Source organism: Agelaius tricolor, unplaced genomic scaffold, assembly GCF_023055355.1.
Source record: "Agelaius tricolor isolate 1412-34295 unplaced genomic scaffold, bAgeTri1.0.p SCAF_10, whole genome shotgun sequence".
NCBI lineage: Eukaryota > Metazoa > Chordata > Aves > Passeriformes > Icteridae > Agelaius > Agelaius tricolor.
This window is the reverse complement of record NW_027269270.1, coordinates 26,967,415-26,988,360: the sequence shown is the minus strand read 5'-3', so window position 1 is coordinate 26,988,360 and position 20,946 is coordinate 26,967,415. Positions and strand designations below refer to the sequence as shown.

At 40.1% G+C, this 20,946-nt stretch overlaps 1 protein-coding gene across 2 annotated transcripts; it reads left to right on the top strand.

The window, feature by feature from the left end:
- Positions 1 to 1,809: 1,809 nt before the first annotated feature.
- LOC139593880 (protein mono-ADP-ribosyltransferase PARP14-like) lies at positions 1,810 to 20,722 on the top strand. Of its 2 annotated transcripts, none has more exons than XM_071435336.1 (17): positions 1,810 to 2,069; positions 3,558 to 3,697; positions 3,781 to 3,814; positions 4,875 to 5,111; positions 5,662 to 5,898; positions 6,970 to 9,206; positions 9,707 to 9,937; positions 10,170 to 10,391; positions 10,840 to 10,903; positions 11,858 to 12,007; positions 12,700 to 12,762; positions 14,404 to 14,571; positions 14,696 to 14,908; positions 14,990 to 15,598; positions 16,128 to 16,273; positions 17,572 to 17,746; positions 19,362 to 20,722. In XM_071435336.1, exons 1-17 carry the CDS (start codon positions 1,877 to 1,879, stop codon positions 19,646 to 19,648), a joined length of 5,406 nt encoding a protein of 1,801 aa, XP_071291437.1. In that variant the 5' UTR covers positions 1,810 to 1,876; the 3' UTR covers positions 19,649 to 20,722. The 2 variants fall into 2 exon arrangements, with proteins under 2 accessions (XP_071291437.1, XP_071291436.1); XM_071435335.1 differs by lacking the exon at positions 1,810 to 2,069 and adding an exon at positions 2,978 to 3,253.
- The last annotated feature ends 224 nt before the right edge of the window (positions 20,723 to 20,946 follow it).

Genomic DNA, 20,946 nt, shown 5'->3' with positions numbered 1-20,946 from the left:
AAACCTCAGGCTGTGCATTTGTACATCCCATCCTTCTGTGACAGCAGTGGAGCTGCTCCCTTTGGGCTTTTTTGCTTTTTACTATGTGAAAAAAACCTTTTTCAGTAGTTACAAAAGTTCTGTTTTTTAACCACTGAAAATTGCTAACTATTGAGATCAAGTGTGTTGAAACCAATTTAACCTAGAGCTGGAGATCAAGGTATTGGTATGGGGGCCAAAAGTCTTTAAGTTTTGCTTATACAGTGAATAAACTTATTAAATCCCCGTCACAAATACCTGTGGCCAGTGGTTCATCAGCCTGCCAGGAGCCAGAGGAGATGGCTCCAGGTGCTTCATTGCTGCTGATGGGTCACTGGTACCAGTGTGACCATTCTCTCCAGGAGCCAGTACTGCATCAGGTCTCAGCTTCCCCAGCGCCACAAGAAGCTGCAGAGGACACCAAGGTGTTTTTCACCAGTGCTTTTCTTACAGGTGTCTAGGGCATAAAGCCTGGAGCAGAAACCTGTCACCCTGGGTTTTGTGCAGGCCATGAGTGACAGATGCTGCTTTTCCAAATGGGCTTATTCTAACAGGCAAAGCCAGAGGCAGGAGTGTACAAAGGGACCGAGAGTCATCGAATAGCCTGAATTGGAAGGGACCCACAAGGATCACCAAGTGCAGCTCCTGGCCCTCCACAGGACATCCCCCAGAGTCACACCATGTTCCTGAGAGTATTGTCCAAATCCTTTTTGAATGCTGCCAGGCTTGGTGCTGTGACCACTTCCCTGGGGAGCCTTTACCAGTGCACAACCACCATCTGAGTGAAGAACTTTTCCTGATACCCAACCTAATCTCCCCTGACACAACTTGTTCCACCCTGATCTTGTTCCTCTGGCAGCAATGATGCAAAATGTGAAATATGTAAAAACTTCCTTCAGGAACCATGTTCTTTGGTGTTTGATCTTTGTACACTCTCAAGTTTAATTAACAAGAGAGGAGATTTCATCCAATAAACAGATAGCTAGCAAGTAAGCTCTAACTGATGTCCAGGTGTTAGGAAAACAAATTGTTTGTAAGTAGAATTGCCTCGTTAAGGTTTAGGGCTTAACATGTTTCAGTGATTTGAGACTTAGGAGGAGGTTAACAAGGCTTGGGGAGAAGGATTTACCATTGATAGTGGGCACAAAGAATGCAGGATTTAAAGGCCACAAGGACATTTGGCAGAAGCCCCAAGATTAGGAAGAAACTAATAAAGGCAACTCAGCAAGCATGCTGTATCAGCTCTTACTGGTTTAAGGTAATTCCAGCAAGGGGAGATCATGACCACCAACTTATGGCCCACTGACCCAAAAAGAAGAGAAAGACTGAGCATATGAACTAATTGGCATGAGAAGCAAGAGAATCATTAATCAACAGAAGATAGAATACTAATTAAGAAGAGAAGTAAGTAACCTGTAGCCAATGAACATTAATGCCATTTTTTCCTAAAGTTTTGGTAGTCTCTATGCTGGCTTTGTGGATTTGCCACCTAGCCCCCTACTCTGTGCAGAGCTGTAGATGAATGAAATGCCTCGAATCTGTGTGAGGATTGTCCTCTTGCAGAGCAGGTGGGAGAACTCCTGGGACAGCAGCGAGAGCGGCTGCCAGCCCCCGGCAGAGGGGCGAGCAGGGCATTTGATAGGCGAGGGGGTGCTTTGGATGTTCCAGGGGGAGAGGAGGGTTAAGGGCGCAGGTGTGAAGCTGTGTCTGGGGGTGCCGAGGAGGCGGCCCGGGGCAGGGCTACCTCGAGAGGCGGCAGAGGAGACAAGAAAGGCTCGTGATTGCCGGGAAAAGGCGCGTCCTGGGGCGCGGGGAATCGAAAGCGAAAACGCGCCGGGAGAGGAGCCGCTCAGGAGCCATGGAGGGGCAGTGGCCGTGCTCCTTCCCGCTGCTGGTGCGAGGGGACTGGGGCCCCGCCGAGCCGCCGCCCTCGCTCAGGAAGAAGCTGCTCTGCTACTTCCAGAGCCAGAAGCGCTCGGGCGGCGGCGAGTGCGAGCTGCGGACCGGGGACGACAGCGGGACCATCCTCGTCTGCTTCGCCCAGCCCGAGGGTGAGCGGGGCGGATCGGGGAGAGGGGCCGGGGCGGGGCGGATCGGGGAGAGGGGACCCGGCGAGGGCAGGGGCCGGGATTAGCGTGTGGCCACCCTGCGGGGGTGTTGGGGTCGTAAATCGCAAGTCTAAACTTTCTGCAAGTTAAAAGATCGTTGCATGTAATAATATATGTCTGGTACGTGATGTGCAATATCTGTAGTATATAATATGTCGTATACACTCCCTCCTGTCCAATATAGAATAGACAGTATGTAAACTTGGTGTGATTCTTGCAGATGTCTGGCGCAGGTGCAAAAGTTGGAGTCGATCTTTGTGGGTCCCTTCTAACTCAGAATGTGATATTTACTTTATATACATATGCTTAGATTTGGTGCTTAGTACTAGCCTCTGGATTGTGTTTGGCATAAAGGCTGTAAGTGAATAAATATATTCTAGGAGGAATATATACATGCATACTCAACTTGATGCACAGTAGTATTCTCTAAACTGCACTCGGAATAATAAATCTTATATTAACCTAACAATTAGATTAGTTACAGATATATATATATAAAATATGTCATCTGTAACATGCACATATTTTTATAAGCTTGCAGCAAGCTGGAAAGGATTTAGCTGCAGTTGAGTTAAATGTATATATAGACATGCATGTATGTGCAGAAACACACAGATACCTATGTACAATTTTTCCTTTTCTTGCCTTAACGTGCTTCCCAGTTGCTGGCTCTCCTTGCTGGTAAATTCAGGACATACAGCCCAAAGAGCCATCCATTTCGGCACTGTCAAGAGGATTTTCAAGGCCGACTCTCCGGGTCCCCATGAAACCCGTGACAGAGCCGAGTTTTGCATCTCTGGCAGTTTTTCGCGGGAGTAATGTCCATGTCCTCTGAATGTCCTCTGCTGTCTTCCTTTTTTTTTTTTTTTTTTTTTTTTGAAGGAAGCCGTTTGCATTCTGCGTCAGCATTGAGTTTAAAGCTCTTTCGTTTCGCGGGACGGTATATCTACGGTATATCTGTATATCCTTGTTCCGGCCAAGGCGAGGTTAACTTTTCCTGGAGCCAGGAAGGCACAGCAGCTTCCTGGGGAAATTCGATCCCCCTGAGCCGTGCGGTGGGGCACGGAAAGGGAAGGGAGGGATTTTTTCCGGCTTTTGTCGAGCAGCGGCCCGTGAATCGTTTATCAGTACTGATGTCGTTCCTGTTTTTCTTACTTCGTTGCTGTTTGTTTGTAGTTTATTGTTCTCATCTCGTCCTGTAATGCTTAACATTTTTGTGCCTTCAGTTCTCCTATCCATCCTGCCACGGCGGGGGAAGCTCACTACCTAGCGGTGAGGTCTGGCTCCTTTCAGTGGAAAGGAGCAGAATACCAGAAAATTGCAGAATATCATTCTTAAACTGCGACAGTGTCACAATGGTGGGAAAGTGCCATGCAATGTAAAGCTGTGTTTCCATTCACATTTTCACTGGGCTTTTTTGGGTTTTTTTAGTCAAGAAACGAGTTCTTGAGAGACAGTCGCATCAGTTGCATTTGGAAGGAGAAGGAGAATTGAGGTTGTTTGTCACAGAGCCTGAAACAGCACAAGCTACTAAAGAGGAAACATTTGAAGAAAAATCAGTTCCCACAAAGGTGAATAAAAATTAACCAGAGCTTTGAAATAGTGGTGAGACTGTCTAATCTGTCACTGATATTTGGCTTTCATTTTATTTTAGGCTTTGGATGCCATGAGCAGCCTTCAAACAAAAGGTAAAATGTTATCCATCACTCTATGTGCTGATTCTTCAGAAAACAAAAATGTTGGTGCTTTTCTCCACACAGGGCTTCCAGTTCCCCAAGTTGTCATCTATTTTGTAGTTATACTAGAGAGGAACCTGGAAATCTTCAGATCCTGCTCTCAATTGCTTCCTTGGGTCAGCCTGGCTTTCAGTTTTGGCTTTTTGGTATTTCCTTCATTGGACAGAGTGGACAAAAATTACTTCTTCAGCAGTCTAGAAATTAGTAACTAGCATCAGAAGAACTGTTGCTTCTTATTTCTTTAGTTTTCTTCTTGGTGGTAGTGATAGGCCTTCAAAGGCAGCTGTCTTCTGGACATGTTATGGGTCTGATATCAGTAGTTTTTGTACCTCAGTGAGCAGGCAGAGCCAGCCTGTTGGTCATTCACCTCTGCCCTCATCTGTCTGCAAAGCTGGTGACATGATTGCCTCTGGCAGACCCTGGACTTTGGGATACTCAGTGGGTACCTCTGATATATTTTCTATTTACAAAATGTTGTTTCATCCCTGTCAGCCCTTTTTGCACACTGTCATGCTGCACTGATGCTGCTCCAGTGCTGTCATGCTGCACTGATGGCAGGGCACAGTGGTCATCAGGAGGCTTTACACCAAGTCACACGAAGCTACCTGTGGTCTGTGGTGCCTGTGGATGTCCTGAGCTATGTTCAGGCTTGTTTTGCCTGCACGGGGCTAAGAAACAGATGTAGAGGCTGCAAGGTCTCTGTCAACCCTTACTGACATCTGAGCAGCTGTGGTCTATCATGTCAACGGATTTTAGTTTTGTTTAGTCTCTGACCAGAGACATACCAGTGACATTGGTCTGTTTTTGTGCCACCAAAAAAGCTGCCTGCAGCCCTGCAGAATATTGCATCTGGGCTGTTTTGGATCTCAAAGTGTTCAGTGGTACCCTGCAGTATTTGTTTGGTTAACAATCCCTTTTTTTTGGGGAAGGAAAAGAGAGAAAGGGTCAGAAGAATCTGTTCATTCCAAGAAATGTGTACTGACATTTTATGCGGCTTATCTTTCTGCTGCAGATGATACAAAAGCCTCGAAGAAAGATGAGAGTTTTGTTCCAAACAGTGAACTCCAGGAGGAGGTTGACTCTGCAGAGGCCTCACGTTCGGTGGTATTTGAGAACACACAGAGATGCAATCCAAAGTGCTTACGGATACTGTTGGAGAACATCACTGGCCTGAATATAGATGTTGACTTTACTGTTGAACTGATACCTGAAATAAATGTTGCTGTAGTAACCTTTATAAAAAATATTGGTAAGACAGGATGACACTGTTATTAATTTCCATTTATAAGCATGAGTAATAGCTTTCAGAGCTTGATTCCTCTCCCATTAGAGATCCAGACTGTTTGAAAAAAGCACCTGGATTGTGATCTCTCAAGAAAAATGTCTTATATGCAGCCCCATAAAAGTGCCTGTGATCCGAATGTTACACTGAAAAAAGAAAATGGTGGCATCTTTATTAATTGAAATTGGATTAGAATGTTTTGTTGTTTCTGTCTTATTTTGGATTAGATGAAGAAGAATTTAAAGTGCACTGAGTGTGGGGATTATATAAAGTCTCCTTTAGAGAAGACAGTAAACTTATGAGATAGGAACAGAGACACAGTGGTAGTGAATAGCAGAGAGTAACATGGATTGTGCTTTTCCCCTTTTTTTTACAACACAGAATTATTTGGCACCAGAGTCAGTTTTGTTTCAAATACAGGGAGTAGACTCTGCTCATTTCTCTGCCTGAAGTGATAGCCAGGGCTGATAATGACTCAGGAAAACATGGTCAGTTCATACTGCTTTTCTGTTTACAGATACTAAAGAATTTGTTGAGAAATGTTCACAGAACAAGAGAGTCAGAGAATTCAACATGACTGCCCGGCTTCTTGAATCAACACAGAGCATCAAGGCTGAAAACCTACCAGAGAGCATTTCCTCAGACTACCTCACGGTGTACTTTGAGAGCGCACGGAACGGAGGGGGGCCCGTGGCAGATGTCCAGCTCTTCCCTGAGGAGAACTCAGCCATCATTACATTCTGTGACCACAAAGGTAACTCTGTCCTTTGCCTGAACGAGGTACTCACAGGCAGATAACCTGCAAGGAAGTTACTGAAAATATGGGCATTAGGAGAAGCCTGGCTTTCTGTTGCTGAAGTCAGTGTACCTGTCCTGTTCCTAGGAAGTGCTCTGGATGTAGAAATACTGCTGTGTGTCTAGGGCTTCAGTATCTATTGGGGGGGTTTGTTACCAGAGATTTATTTTAATATCTGCCTTGTCCATGGGTTTTTTTCACTGGTGTTCTTTCTCCATTTGCAGAGGTTTGTATATGCAATATAAAATTCATGGTACTTACAGGTAGAGGGACAGAGCAGAATCTGTGAATGGCTTTGTGTCAGTGACACAGTTGACTTTCAGAAATGAAAAAAGGTCAAATATCCTAATTTCTAGCTAATTAAGTCAAATATCTTCATTGTCAGAGAAGAACAGAGCTAAAGAACAATCTTGTTAATATTTCTTCCATTCCTTGAATCACTCTCCGGGTTTTGTGCCAGTGCAACGTCTGGTAAATATCTGTGAGGCGACTCCTGGCTTAGTAAATTTACTTTGACAAAAAGCTTTATCTGCCAGGTGGTTTTCTTCTGACTCTCAGGATTTTCTGAAGAATATTTTGTACATGAAGGTAAAACATAATTTGGATCATTGTAATGGAGTTTTAAGCTCCTGCCAACATTATAATTTCTTTGCTTTGTCCGTTCCAACAAAAATGGCAAAAAAAAGTAAAAATGCACTGGCACTAGGAGATTTATTTTAAGTTAAGAGTAAGGAGTATTTCATAGTAGTATGTTGATAAGGCCTTGCTCTGTGGTGGAGTTTCCAGGGGAAATGAGCAGGGTGTAGCTCTGCATGGAAATGCAGGCATGAGCATATTTACCAAACAAGTTGGAGCCAAGGCTTTTATCTTGTCCACTACAGAGTAGTTTGGAAATCAGAAAGACATAAAAACAGGTCTTTGAAATGGAAGAAAAGGAAAATCAATGTAATAATTCTAAGAATAGAGACATTTGCCTGATTTAAAGTTAATGATATATGTTTGTTTGTACATATGTGCACTGACTTTCAGATGTAACCACGGTCCTGAAAAAGAAACATTTACTGGACCAGACACTGATTTCTGTGTATCCATATTACCACTCCATGGGAACAGCTCTCTATGGAGAAGAAAGACCAGCTTTCAAGATGCCAGACCCCATTGGGGTGCCACTAGACCCATATGTATGGCAGTTTTTACAAAGGCATGCCAATCTGACCCAGGACATAAACCAGGAAATGGCAGTTTGCCATTCTGAGCTCAAATGGCCCCAGGCAGACTGTGCAAACCCAGAAGTTATGTTGTGCCCATCACCATCTCTCTGCAAGCAGGAAAAGCCAATGATTAAGTTGCTCAAGACATGGCAGCAAGATGCTTCCACTGAGTTCTCGCGTATCATGGCACGTTACATAGCTATAAAATGTAAAGTCAATTCATCAGGTTGGGAAGATGTGAAAAAAAGGTTGTCAAAAGATGTTGCTCTGATGATAACTGATATTTCTGAGGAGATGGTGGTGATTGCAGGCAACAGAGCAGCAGTGGACAGTGCAGAAAAAGAAGTGAGGGAATGCATGAAGCAAAGTGAAAGGGAAAAACAGAGCATAGAAATTTCTGTGTCAGTGATCCCAGGGAAGTATGCTGTGCTGCACAATGCTGGGTTAGAAGAGAATATTCAGAAGGAATATCCATGCCTAAAGCTCTTTTATGATGACAAAAAAAAGACTGTTCAGTTGTGTGGATTACCTGCAGAAGTATATAAAGTCAAAGCTGAGTTACTGGAAAAGGTATTGAGTATGCCATGTACATCAGTTCCCATTGACCGCCATGTTTTCCACTATCTGCAGTGTGTAGATAATAAAAAAACATCAGATATGTTATTCATTAGGGAAAAAATTATTGCTTTTTATGAACTTCAGGATGATACTCTGTTGCTATATGGAGATGCTCACAAAGATCTTCTAGAAGCAGAAAAGCAAATAAAAACAGGTTTAGAATACAAGTGCATCAATGTGGCGGATGGTGAAATTATGAAAAAGGATCAGTGGAGGGATCTTCTTCTCTCCTTGCTCAAGACATATAATTCTTCCCAGGAAATTGTCATCACTTGGGAGCCTGTTGGAAAAGAAAATACAATGATTATTGCTGGCTTTTCTAAGGCTGTAACAGAGGTTTATCGGAGACTTAATGCTTTTGTAGATAGAAACACAATCATTGAAAAAGTAATCCCAGCTAAATCAGGGGTAATAGTGCAGTTTGTAGAGAATGAGAAGTCTGGCGTTTGTAAAGAATTGAAGAAGAAAGGTGTGACAGTACGTTTTGACACCAAGACACCTTGTATTTCTCTGAGGGGACCCAGAGCAGAAATGCCAGAAGCATTCAACATGTTTCAAAAAACTGTCTCATCCCTTTACTCAAAAGATGTGCCAATTGATAAACCAGGGGCAAAGGAGTTCTTCACTGAGAGAAAAGATTTATGTATTTTAGAAGCAAAGCAGAATTATAGCTGTTTCATTAGGATTAAGGAAGAAGAAGAAGAACAGAAGGGTGGAAAAGCTGGTGATAAAGTGAAAAGAAAAGTCTACTATGAAAAAAACCTGCCAGGTGGAATTATGGTAGGAGTGTATAGAGGTGACTTGTGTGACTACCCTGTTGATGTTGTGGTGAATGCATCTAATGACAAACTAAAACATGTTGATGGGCTGGCTGAGGCACTGTCAAGGGCAGCTGGGCCAGCACTGCAGGAGGAGTGCAATGAGCTGGTGAGGAAGCTGGGGAATTTGCAGCCTGGCTGCGCAGTGGTCACATGCCCTGGGAGACTGCCCTGCAAGAATGTCATCCACGCTGTCGGGCCCAGGTGGAACAGGGAGAGACCAGAAATGTGTGTGAACCTGTTGAAGAAGACAGTGAAAAAATGTCTACAACTAGCTGATATATACAATCATCATTCCATAGCTCTGCCTGCTATAGGTGGAGGGAATTATGGCTTTCCACCACAGATCTGTGCAGATTCAATTGTGACCTCCATCAGGGAGACCTTGGAAGAACTCACGGAGGACAGAAACTTGAAGGAGATCCATCTTGTGAGTAATTCAGAAGGAATTGTTCAGGTTCTGAGTGAGACAGTAAAAAAAGTATTTTCAGCTAAATCATTCTCCCCAAAATGGCTGAACAAAAGCCAGAAGGAGAATAGAAAAGGGGATCTGAAGATGATTACAACAAATGAAGGACTTTGCATCCGAGTGGAGAAGAAGAATATTCAGGAAGCTGTGGTAAGGCTTTACTTTTCTGACTCCTTTCTAACTTGATGGTAAGATCTTTCAGTTTAAATGAAAAAGGACAGACAGTAGGTTTCACAAGTACTTGCTGCATAAGGAAAAAACAACTGTGTGCTAGCTAAACAAGGATGCAAGCTTGCAAACCTTGAGTGTAGGTTGAGATCTGTTACTGCAGCCATTTCTAGATGGCAGCTGTGAATTTCAGGATGTTTCAATTCCCAGCTAGATCTTGTTTGTTTTCTAGATCCAAGGTCAACATGTAAAAGAGTTGTGGTTTTTTTTCTTAAAAAAAAACCTTAACTTAAAGTACTTTGTAAAAGTAACTGTCTTGGTTGGATATTAGGGGAAATAGGTACCTGTCTGGGCTGCTGTTTTGGGTATCCACTGGCATCTTGTTTCTTTTCCTGTGTGTTGCATTGGTAGGACTTCTAATCTTGGTGCATATTTTCGTTTGAATTCTAGCTGCAGCTGTTTTCATTGTAATCTTGTTGCAGACGGATGTTGTTGTCAACAGCGTTGGCACAGATCTGCTGTTTGGCGAGGGGGCTCTTTGCAAAGCCGTGCTGGAAAGAGCTGGGCCAGCTCTCAAAGTTGAGTTTGACAGCAAGAAACAAAGTCAGAACTCAGGTCCTGGGAGTGTGGTCTGCACCAGTGGATGTGCTATGGCCTGCAAGTCCATCTTTCATGCCATAATACCCAAGTGGAGTGGAGCACAGACAGAGAAGGTATATTTTAATTATTAACCCCCAATCCACCCCAGCTACATATTTGTTTGGGATCTGGCCTGAAATTTCAGGTTTAAATATAGTTAATTTAGTTGACTTGACTCCATTCTCTTCCGTTGGACTGACCTTAAAGATGTCTTGATGCACTCAGAGCTGCTGATCATACCAGTTTCTTTGGAACTATTCATAAATTATGCCTTTAGAAAAAAAGTACCTTTGCTGTGTTTTACAGGACCTAGAACATGCAATCAATTTCTGCTTGAAGAAAACTGAAGAACTTGGACTGAAATCGATCACTTTCCCAGCTATTGGGACTGGAGGATTTGGATTTCCTAAAATCATTGTTTCTAAGTTAATGTTTGATGTGTTATTCAGGTTCAGTAGTAGTAACACTCTGAAGAATCTCCAGGAAGTCCATTTTCTCTTGAATCCACATGATACTGATAACATTCAGGTAGTTCTTCTCAGGACAAATCTGTCTTTGAAACATACTGCTCTGTTTACACTTTAATAATCTGTTTTACTTATACTGCTTTCTAAGGGAATAATTTGGCACTTTCTTACTGCTGTGGGCCAGCAACAGTGGGATGTCTTTCCAGTGTCTCTGAAATACAAACTCTCAGCAAGCAGAAGCTGCAGACAAAATTGGCCTTGCTGTTGGCACTGTAAAAGCCTTTAGATGCTTCCTTATCTTTTGACAGAGGAGTTCTAGCAATGCAGAGCTATCTCTTATCACACTGTCCACACTGGGTCTTCTGCTGTTATTAACACTTAAATATGACTATAAAATGTGTGAGGTGTCTCAGCAAGAGGCTACAAGACTGTTAATGTTAATTACAGAAACATTCAGTGTACGTACTGTGAAATGAATACTATCTTGAATACTTTTTTTCTCTTCTTAGGCTTTTACCACTGAATTAGCACGTAGGGCAGATGAAAGTGGCAATGCTGCAGCAGCACAGCCAAGTAAGTTGTGTAAGGATGGGACAGAATGTAAATGTTATTAAGTGGTTTTACGTGTATCAGGAAACAAAAGAAATATCATCAGGGCACAGGGCATTTTTTGTCCTCCTAATGGACTTGCATTCTTAAATGTCATTTGTAAAATTCTTAGAGAGGAATTTCTTTTGTTGAGGGCATGCTGAACTCTTAGTGAGACCAGTCTTATCAAAACAAAAAGGGTGTTCTGATAGGAGACACAGTAGTTTGTCCTGCTTAAGGGATATAAGAACTTGCAATCACTTGGCCAAACAAGCCATAAATAACATGTATTTCTGTAGCTTTAATCTCCTACAAATATATATTTATATATACAGAGTGGATCATTTCCTTTCCATTTATTAATTGACAACAGTGGGACACAATAACCAAAACATGAATGCACTTCAACAAGGACAGAGGCTTATTTGTAAGGATATAAAACCCTTCCTCTTCAGTTGCTGAGTATCAAAGAGATGAAGTTAAGAGTGGGCAGATAAAATATGAGTTAAGTTAGATAAGTTTAGACTACAAGAAAGGAATAGTTTTGTATCCATGAAAGTAAACGTGAAATAACTTACAAAAGGAATGTGATCTGATCTCCATTACTGGCAACACTTAAGCTGGATGCTCCATTTCTTGTAAGAATAAATTCAGGAAACTGTTACACAGCTGGTCAGATCAGATAAACCCTGAAGCCATTTTCTGAATTCATATTGCATAAATTTACAGGAATAGAAATGGTTTCACTTCCATAGCACAAACAGGAAGAATACTGTACCTCTCAGCTTTCAGAAATGGAATAAAAACAGAGACACTCTACATCCATCAAACTGACCTAGAGTATATTCCTTAAAAGGATAAGGAGTTTCAATCAGTGGAAGAGAATAATACTCCAAACTAAAGGAGAAGTGATTTAATGTATTTTTCTTTCCCTTGCAGGTTTCATTAGTCCTGTTTCTACTAACCTATTGGGAGTTCATGAAATGAAGATTGGTTCCATCACTCTGCAAGTAATTAGTGGAGATATTACCAAGGAAGATACAGAGGTTATTGTAAACATAGCAAATTCAACTTTTGATGCCAAAGCAGGTAATATGTTGAATATGTAGTTCCTTAGCAATAAATCTGGGCTAGTTTTTAGAAGGGGGTACAGGAAAGAATTGTCCACAAGGGAAACTTTTATGAAGCATTTTTCAGATGAGTTATTTTCATAAAGAGTTATGATTAGCCAGGAAATAGATCTTAAACAGGTTTTTTACATGTCCTGAATATTTGATTTCATTTTCAAACAGAAGGCATCTGACCATATTTTTCTTGCTTAAAACCATAAGTATTTAAATGGAATTTTTAGATTAAGTATAATTATAAAAAAATACACTTATCCTAAAATGTTTCACTGGAAGACAAAGCTCTGGTTAAGTAAATTGCCCTATAAGAAGCAGATGGTTTTCACATAGTGAATTATAAGCCTGCAAGGTACCAAATGATACCAGTTCAAAGCCATTGGAGAGTTTGGTGAGGGGCATATGGGTTTGGTGAGTGAAACAATGAAACAGGAGTTTTTAATGACTTCTAACCAGCAGTGAAGGAAACGTTCTCTCTGCAGCCAAAGCTGTGTGTCATGGACAGTACTTAGGGAAACTGTCACCGTTTTGAACTTTGAGGTATCTTGCCATAAAGCAATTTAGGGTATTTGTAGGGTACAAAAGTTGGGTAGAGTTTTGAGTAGAGATAGTTGTGGAGACTTTATGAATGTGTGTGCTTTTCTTATGTGATTTAAGGGGTCTTCAAAGCAATTATGGATGCTGCTGGTTCCCAGGTAGCAAAGGAATGTGCTCAATATGGTATGTTAAAGCCTATTATTTTTTTGATAATTCTTTTTTTGTCGTGTTCATTCTCACTGAAAACTTAAAGTTGCTTTATAATTCTCTACTCTGACATAATTGTTTTATCTGATTAATACAGCTTTCATTTTTAGGAACTTTGAAAAGTCCCCTTCTTGTTTTGACATATACCTTGAGAATTTTTCTTTTCATATTTGTTTATCAATAACTAAAACATCTCTGTGTTAGACACTTTATTCTCGTACTGGATCCAAAACATGGCCCTGCACTGGCTACTAAGAGGAAAACTCACTCTATTCCAGCTGAAATCGGGACAACCCTGATCACGAGTTCTTCCATTGTCTGCATTCTGCCAGACCAGTAGAGCAGTAGAATTCGAGCTCATTGTGGTTGGTCTCTACAAGCACAGAAAGGGACATTTTAGATGCATAACCTAAATGTGCCTGCTCTGAGTCTGGAAACTGATTTTAAAGATGGAGTTTCCTGGATTTTTTTCCCAGCCTTTGGCTCTGTAGAAACATATGTACAAACACACATTTATCATTAACCTCAAATCAGGTAAATGTCTCTGTTCTTAGAACTATTACACTGATTCTTATTTTCTTGTTCTTTCATTTCAAAGAGCTGTTTTTATGTCTTTCTGATTTCCAAACTACTCTGTAGGGGACAAGATAGAAGCCTTGGCTCCAACTTGTTTGGTAAATATGCTCATGCCTGCATTTCCATGCAGAGCTACACCCTGCTTGTTTCCCAAGGAAACTCCACCACAGAGCAAGGCCTTATCCATACTACTATGAAATACTCCTTACTCTTAACTTAAAATAAATCTCCTAGTGCCTGTGCAGTTTTTACTTTTTTGTAGGAACGGACAAAACATAGAAATTATAATGTTGGCAGGAACCTAAAGCCCCATTACAGTGTTCCAAATTACATTTTAACTTCATGTACAAAATATTCTTCAGAAAATCCTGAGAGTCAGAAGAAAATCACCAGGCAGATAAAACTTTTTGTCAAAGTAAATTTATCAGTCTGATCTCAGTGCTTGCAGAGCATCTTACTGTCATTACCTTTGTGATCTGTGAGGTGGTCTGGATCTCTGTGCTCATCAGTCCATTCATCCTCACAATATGACTCCATTTTGTAAGCAAACATGAGTGCTCTGAGAAATCACAAACAGCTTTTTAAAGATTCCATATTGTTCTTAAATCAATTGGTCATAATCTTAATGATTTTATTTTAGCCACTCAGCTCTGCTGCAGTATAAGAATTCAGGCTTTTAAGGAATAAGTGGCATAAGAAAGGTTTTCACATATAAATTAATTTGGCATGCTTTTAAGTAGAAGTGAGATGTATTCAAAGTCATCATAAATTCTTATATTGTACTTAATAGGAAAATACTTTGTAGCAGAGGTCTTAGGAAATTAGAAAACACACATTTACTTGAATTAATTTCTCAAAGAAACTCTGCAGATTATTTGAAAAGAAAACCAGAATCAAGTAAACTCACAATAAAATAGCTCACAGTGGATTTCTTAGCACTTTCTCTACTTCTCTTGTACTACCAATATAACAGAAAATACTACCAAAAGAGATTGCCACTTTGTAAATATTATGTCTCCTTCTTTATCTTCTCTCTTCCAGCTGGGCAGTGTCAAAATGGCTTTATTACTACACAGGGTGGGAACCTGTTATGCAGTAAAATCATCCATTTGATTGCTGATAACCAGGTGAAGACTCCGGTCTCCAAAGTGCTTCATGAGTGTGAGCAAAGGATGTACAAATCTGTTGCCTTCCCAGCTATTGGAACAGGTTTGTTTTTTCTTGGGAAAGCAATGTCTGAGGGGGGCAGTACAGAAACAGACAAACTTCATATGGGTAACCGTAGACTTGCATAAAAACTGTTCACTGATATGTGCCTTTTATTTTTGTTTAGGTCAAGCAGGACTGAATTCAGCCAAGGTAGCTGATGAAATGTTGGATGCTATTGTGGAATTTGCAAGACAAAAATCAGTTCAGCATTTACAGACAATTAAGATCGTGATCTTCCAGACAAATATGCTCAGGGACTTTTATGAAAGCATGAAGAAAAGAGAAGATTCAGATTCATCCAAAACAGAATCAGAATCATGGTTATCTATGTTTAAATGTAAGTTATTTTCTGTGTGCATGGGCAAATAAAACTGAAGTTCTTTTATTTACAACTAATAATTGATGTATTTATCCACAGCATTTTTTTGGGGCAAAAAACAATCTTCTGAGAAGAAAAAGTCTGTGATTTTGGAGAAGAAAGTTAATTTAGTCACGTTTCAAATTTGTGGAGAAAGCCAAGAAAAGGTGGATGCAGCTGAGTCCTGGATAAAGGATTTAATTTTAAAGGAACAGTTTGAAAACACTATTTCAGATGAGGCAATTGAAAATTTTGATGAGACGCAATTTGCCATTTTGGAAGATCTCCAGAGAAGAAAGCAAGTCACCATTGAGATTTTAAATAAGCTTTCTCCCCCTCAAATTAAAATTTCTGGTATTAGCAGGGATGTGTGTTTTGTTTCTCAAAAAGTTCAAGAAATGATCAAAAAAATTAAGTCTACTGAAGAAGAGCAATCCAAGGCAGAACTTCTTTTTAACCTGGTAGAATGGAGGTATCTAGGAAGCAATGATAGCTTTGTTCCTTTTGATAAATTGACAAATATGCAGCTGGAGCATGCCAAAATGGCTAAAAAGCCATATATGAATGTCAGAATTAAAAATAAGAACTACAAGGTGGATCTGAATACTCTAAGGGCTACTGACGACCAAGGAAAAATTAAAATCCTTCAACGTGTGAAAAAGGATGAAGGTAAATAACACTTTTGTTAAATAAAAAAACTTGAATAGTTATTATTGAATGATGATTTGGATAAATGCAAGCTCAGGTATCCCAAAGAAGTAAGGTATTCCTTAGCTTTTTTCCCTTTTTCTTTTTTTTTCCTCAGCCAGGAGTTTTGGGTTTCATAATCAGTGGGAAGTATGAGTGAAATCAGAGCACCAGTTTTAAGTGCAAATATTGTCTGCATATATGTGACTGGTGAGCATAGATTTCATGCTTAAATCTGACAAAGGAAGTGGTGTATGAAGAATACATAAAATTCTTCTGGAGTTTTAAAGCTGGTTTTAGTTAGATATTGGTATGGGGATAATTAGACAAAATGTAAAGGCTTTACAGTGTATTACAGAACCAGTGATTCTTGGAAGAGCAAGAGCACTTGTTGAATGAAGTATTGCAGAAGGTGCTGTCCTCTTTGTCCTCTCTGTGCACGTGGTTTGCAAGATGTGCCTATGGAGCTGAGCTAGTTGTCTGTCATAATAATGCAACCTCTGTTTTGCAGATATGCAGTCAATAGAGCTCCCTAGGGAGTGGACAGACATGCAGAATGAACAGGTCAAAGTGGTGGAGCTCAAGCCATCGCATCCTGAATACACAACAGTTGAGAAGATGTTTAAGACAACATGTAGTAATTTTAACATAGAGAAGGTGATACCATATGGGGTGGGGAGGGGGGAAAATGTCAATGCTTGGGCAAGAAACAATAAACTTCCTAAATATGTGCTTATAAGGTGTCTGCAACCCAATACGCCCTTTGTATGTCAGTCTCCTCAGCACTGCACAGGGTGACTATAAATCAGAGCAAGTTTCCTAAGAGCTATTCTGCCATTTCTGCCATCTAATGGTGCAAAACCAGTGACCGTCAGTCTTCAGGCTGACTCTTTGTTCAATTAATGTGGTACTCTCTAGCTAATATGGTACTTCCAATTAGGAAATTCTATATTGAAATGGAGGCATGAGCAAATGCATTCAGAATACAAAGAAAAATACAAAGTCCTTGCAGACTGATACAAAGCTTTGGACTAATTTACAACTTAAACAGGCTTGGCTGTCAGTTTTAACCAGTGTCAGTATTTGATCCTGCTTATTTAGAAGTCTGCAACACAAAGCACAGAGATTTAATTGCCAGGGAGAAGATGGAATTGTTCTGAATCAAGAGAAGAGATAAACAGTAGAAAATACAATCAAATTAGGAGTGAGAATAATGTGTTTAAAACATCATGAGCTTCAATGAGCATGGTCAAGAAAACACACAAAGAGAACAAAATATTATGTATTACAGAAAAAAAAAATCAAGTAATGACATTAGGTCTTTTTCTGTTAAAAATGGAAAGCTGTTACAGAAGTGTCTTTAAAATTATACTTTGTTGGAGACACTGCTTTCCCTTAAGCTATATTCACATTGTTGGCATAGGGAGCCAGCAACATCCATCCTCCCACCAAGTGATTTTTATATAGTCATTTCTTATGGGTTGCTAAGCTACACATTAGAGGAAGCAATTTTGACTTGCAAGCTTAGATCTAGAAGAGAAACTTAACCTAATGCTATTGCTACACTCTGTCCTTTAGTGAGAAAATAATCAGTAAAGATGATTAGGATGTATAGAAGGCATCTTATATCATTGCCTCTAGCAGTGGTACAGCAGCCTGTTGCTAGAAATGTCAGTGCACAGCTACCACAACTGCTGGGTACCTGGTACACTTAGCAAGACAAATGTATACCCAAAATTACTGAGCTTGAAACTCTCTTATGAACTGCTTTGGTTTGTGATTTTTCAGGATGCCTACATAGTTCCTCTACCCAAACCTCATGCTACCAGGATATAGTGAAAATTGCTGTAATTCTTTCAGTTTGATTTCATTTTAATGCTTTTCTGCCATGATAAATATTCATCCCTACCCCATTTTTCCCTCATATAAATATAGTTAATTTTGTAATTTTGCAGATTGAAAGAATACAAAATCGCATCCTCTGGCAGACATACCAACTAAAAAAAAAATCTATCTGTGAAAAGAACAAAAATCAAAATAATGAGAGGTTGCTATTTCATGGGACAGCTGCATCTTCATTGAGTTTGATTAACTTCTATGGATTTAATCGTGGATTTGCTGGAAAGAATGGTGAGTCATTATCCAAATCAGTTAATTTCCTAGGCATGTATGAGAGCTGCAGGGTGTCAGCATTATAGTGCTGTCAGCACAACATGAAAGCTGAATGAAATTAGAGAACACAATAATAAACAACTCCTGAGATTAATCTGTATGGACAGAGGAATTATTCTGTTCAGTTAATCACTTGTTGCTGGCTGCCACCAGGTAAAGGATATCAAAAAGAGTTCCCCTGCTCTGAAATGAAGCCTGGGCAGCTTCTGGGAATTGGTTTGTATCATTTACCTAGAGAAAGGAACAAGAAACACTATTCAACATCCTTAGCTGATGTAACAGCTGCTAGCTGGTGGTATCTCCTCTCCTCTTAGACAAAGACAGGTAGCAAAGTAGAAGTGCAAATCCTTCTCCTGTTGCCTCCACAGATTAGGACAGTGTAAGATCCCACATCTGTACCAATTTTATGCTTACAAAATCTGTGAGATCCATTAGTTAATTCTTAGCCTTTAACAGTTGTTAGAGACAACTTAAATATTTAACATAAAGATATTCTGCAGTAGGTAAAAGCTTGTTCTGTCCACTTCCTCTAGTACAGTCTTGTTACGTGTATTATTTGGCAGCAATCAAAGATGAAGGACAGGATCCAAAGAAGTGGAACATGGACTGAACTGAGGTGCTCGTTGATTTTAGTGGCCATGTAGCCTCACTTCAGAAATCCTTAATTTTTGTTCTTAATGTCTTCTTCCTTAAGACAGAGTTGTACATGCCTAGGGCTGATTTGATATTGAGAGAGCTGGGCAGCTTAACTCAGATCTAGTTGATACTTCAGTGTGGTCTGGATCCAAAGACCTTTCTCTGTCTGGATCCTCTGGAGGTACTAACTCTGAGATTTTCTTCAATAAATGAAGCCCAGCATACACAAAATATATGCTGGTTGTGCACAGGTAGGAATGGCAGCCACCACTTCTTTTTAAAACATGATCAGAGGAGATGTAGTTTTGCTTTCCTGCTCTTTGGTAGTGTCAGGAGGTTGGATTTACTCAGGAAGCAAGAGCCCTAGATCCCCATGTCCTCTCTCTGCTTGTGGGTATTAACATCCACCTTTTCATCTCAGCTGTGATTAATGATTGGGAAGGCACACTTGCCTTCTGTCAGGCTGGGTAGCCAAGCAAAAGTATCCAAAGATCAGGGCAGCCAGATAGGAAGGACCTCTTTGGCCTGAACAGCTTTTTACCAATGTCAGAAAAAAGAAATCTGTCTTGAACAAAGACATGTGATTTCTCTGACTTGCTGAGAAGTGTGACTAGAAAACTGTAATAACACTTACATCGTCATAAGTCCAAAAGCCTCTGAAGAATTGCAATTTGATGGATTGCAGGCTAAACTATGTTAAACAGAGGAGCCCTTTTCTCCATAGGAAAGAGAAGTCAAAACCTGGGTGTTGATACGTATCTGCTATCTATGTGGATTCATATTTGATTCTGATACACAGGATTAGTACTAGAATTTCGTGTTTGAACTCTAACCACATTTATAGATTCTGCAGAGTTAAAAACAAAAAAGGAGTTTTAGAGATTCTGAGGAGAATAAGAACACTAACTGTATTTGAAAATGTTGTTTTTCCTAACAGCTGCAGTCATTGGAGACGGAACCTACTTTGCTGTCAATGCAAGTTACTCTGCTCAGGATATTTATTCCGTTCGACATGTGAATGGCAGAAAACACATGTACTTGGCTCGGGTCCTGACTGGGCAGTACTGTGTTGGGACAGCAGGGCTAAAGACTCCACCACCAAAGAGCCAAGCAGATCCTACTGACCGCTACAACAGTGTGGTTGATAACGTGTCTAATCCAACAATGTTCGTCATATTTAATGACATTCAGGCATATCCACAATACCTTATTACTTTCAAATAGTAGAATGATCTTAATAGTCCAGAAAATTTTAGTGCCTTTTACATTTAAGAATTTACAGAGCACTTTTTAATTCTTTTTACATCTAGGTTTCTTCTTTATTGATCTATCCATGTGTTGAAATATGTCTTCAAATTATCAACAGAAGGACTAACATAAGCAAATATTTTAGAGCATGCTATTTCAGTACTCACATTTCAAGTTCAGTTATGCAGAGATGTCGGCAAGAACTGTGAGAACAACTTTAACTTCTTTCTACACAAGGCAGAAGGGAGTGGTAGAGGAGGAAGGTGCTCTGCCTTACCTGTGTCCAGCAGTAAGAGGTGTAGGGTAGGTCAGAGCACCTCTGCATGTTCCTGTTTCCAGTAGTCACCATAAAGCACCTTCTTGTGAGGATTTATTTAAAATGTTCTGTGCTAAGGGAATCTGAAAGATCTTTTCCAACCAAAGCAGTGCTGTGATTCTGATTACCTCGCCCACCAGCAGAGTTTTCAGTCATCCTTAGGTATCCACTCAGCCTTGGTGCTAAAAGTCTGGAAGAAAAAGAATGAACATGCACTTTGCATTTATTATTTCAGCCCCTTTACCTACTTGTCTGTTACCTTAGCATACTTTGCTTATTCCTTAGTATAGATTACTATATTCATACCCATTTCTTAGGGGAATTCTCTGTAGTTCCCTCCTGTTACTTCCAGGAGTAATTGCTTTGCTACTAACTGCTAAAGTACTTTGCTTCCACAAAGTAATTGCTTTTGCAATTTTCAAGACTGGAAGGAGAGACTTTACATTTTATTCTTTTCAATACTGAAGCATTAACCATTTTGTAGAATCACCAATTTGCAGAGTCATTTTTAAAGTTCTCTAAAAACTGAAAGTAATAGCACCTTTGCAAGCAGTACTTTTAATCACATCCTAACCTTAAAACTGCCAATCTAAAGCCATATAGGCAGATTAAGAAAAGTAGTTTTAAAAAGCTATATTGTATTGCTGAGCTGCAAGAGGGACACATTTCACTTAAAAGTGTTGCTTCATATTTGAATTTGTTACAGTGATGCAATAAAGACTTCAAAGACAAAATGGTTTCCTTGTGTTGTCTTAGTGACGACTTGTGCGTACAAATTCCAGGTGAAATTATTCTGCCTTAGTCAAAAAAAGACCTGTGCTGCAAATAGCTGCCATGATGTCTAAAAACTTAGTCATGATGTTCTCATTGCCTGCAAAGAGGAAAAGGGTTTACAGTATCTGAAGTTTGCAATGTAAAAAATTTCTGCTTTTCATAGCGTGCTGCCCATGCAGCACTT

Bases quoted from the DNA above. Each gene is read 5' to 3' on its own strand.
- LOC139593880 (XM_071435336.1), top strand. From the start codon at position 1,877: ATGGAGGGGCAGTGGCCGTGCTCCTTCCCGCTGCTGGTGCGAGGGGAC. The intron at 14,572-14,695 runs GTTTGTTTTTTC...ATTTTTGTTTAG, and splicing joins CTTCCCAGCTATTGGAACAG to GTCAAGCAGGACTGAATTCA. The intron at 16,274-17,571 runs GTGATACCATAT...GTAATTTTGCAG, and splicing joins GTAATTTTAACATAGAGAAG to ATTGAAAGAATACAAAATCG.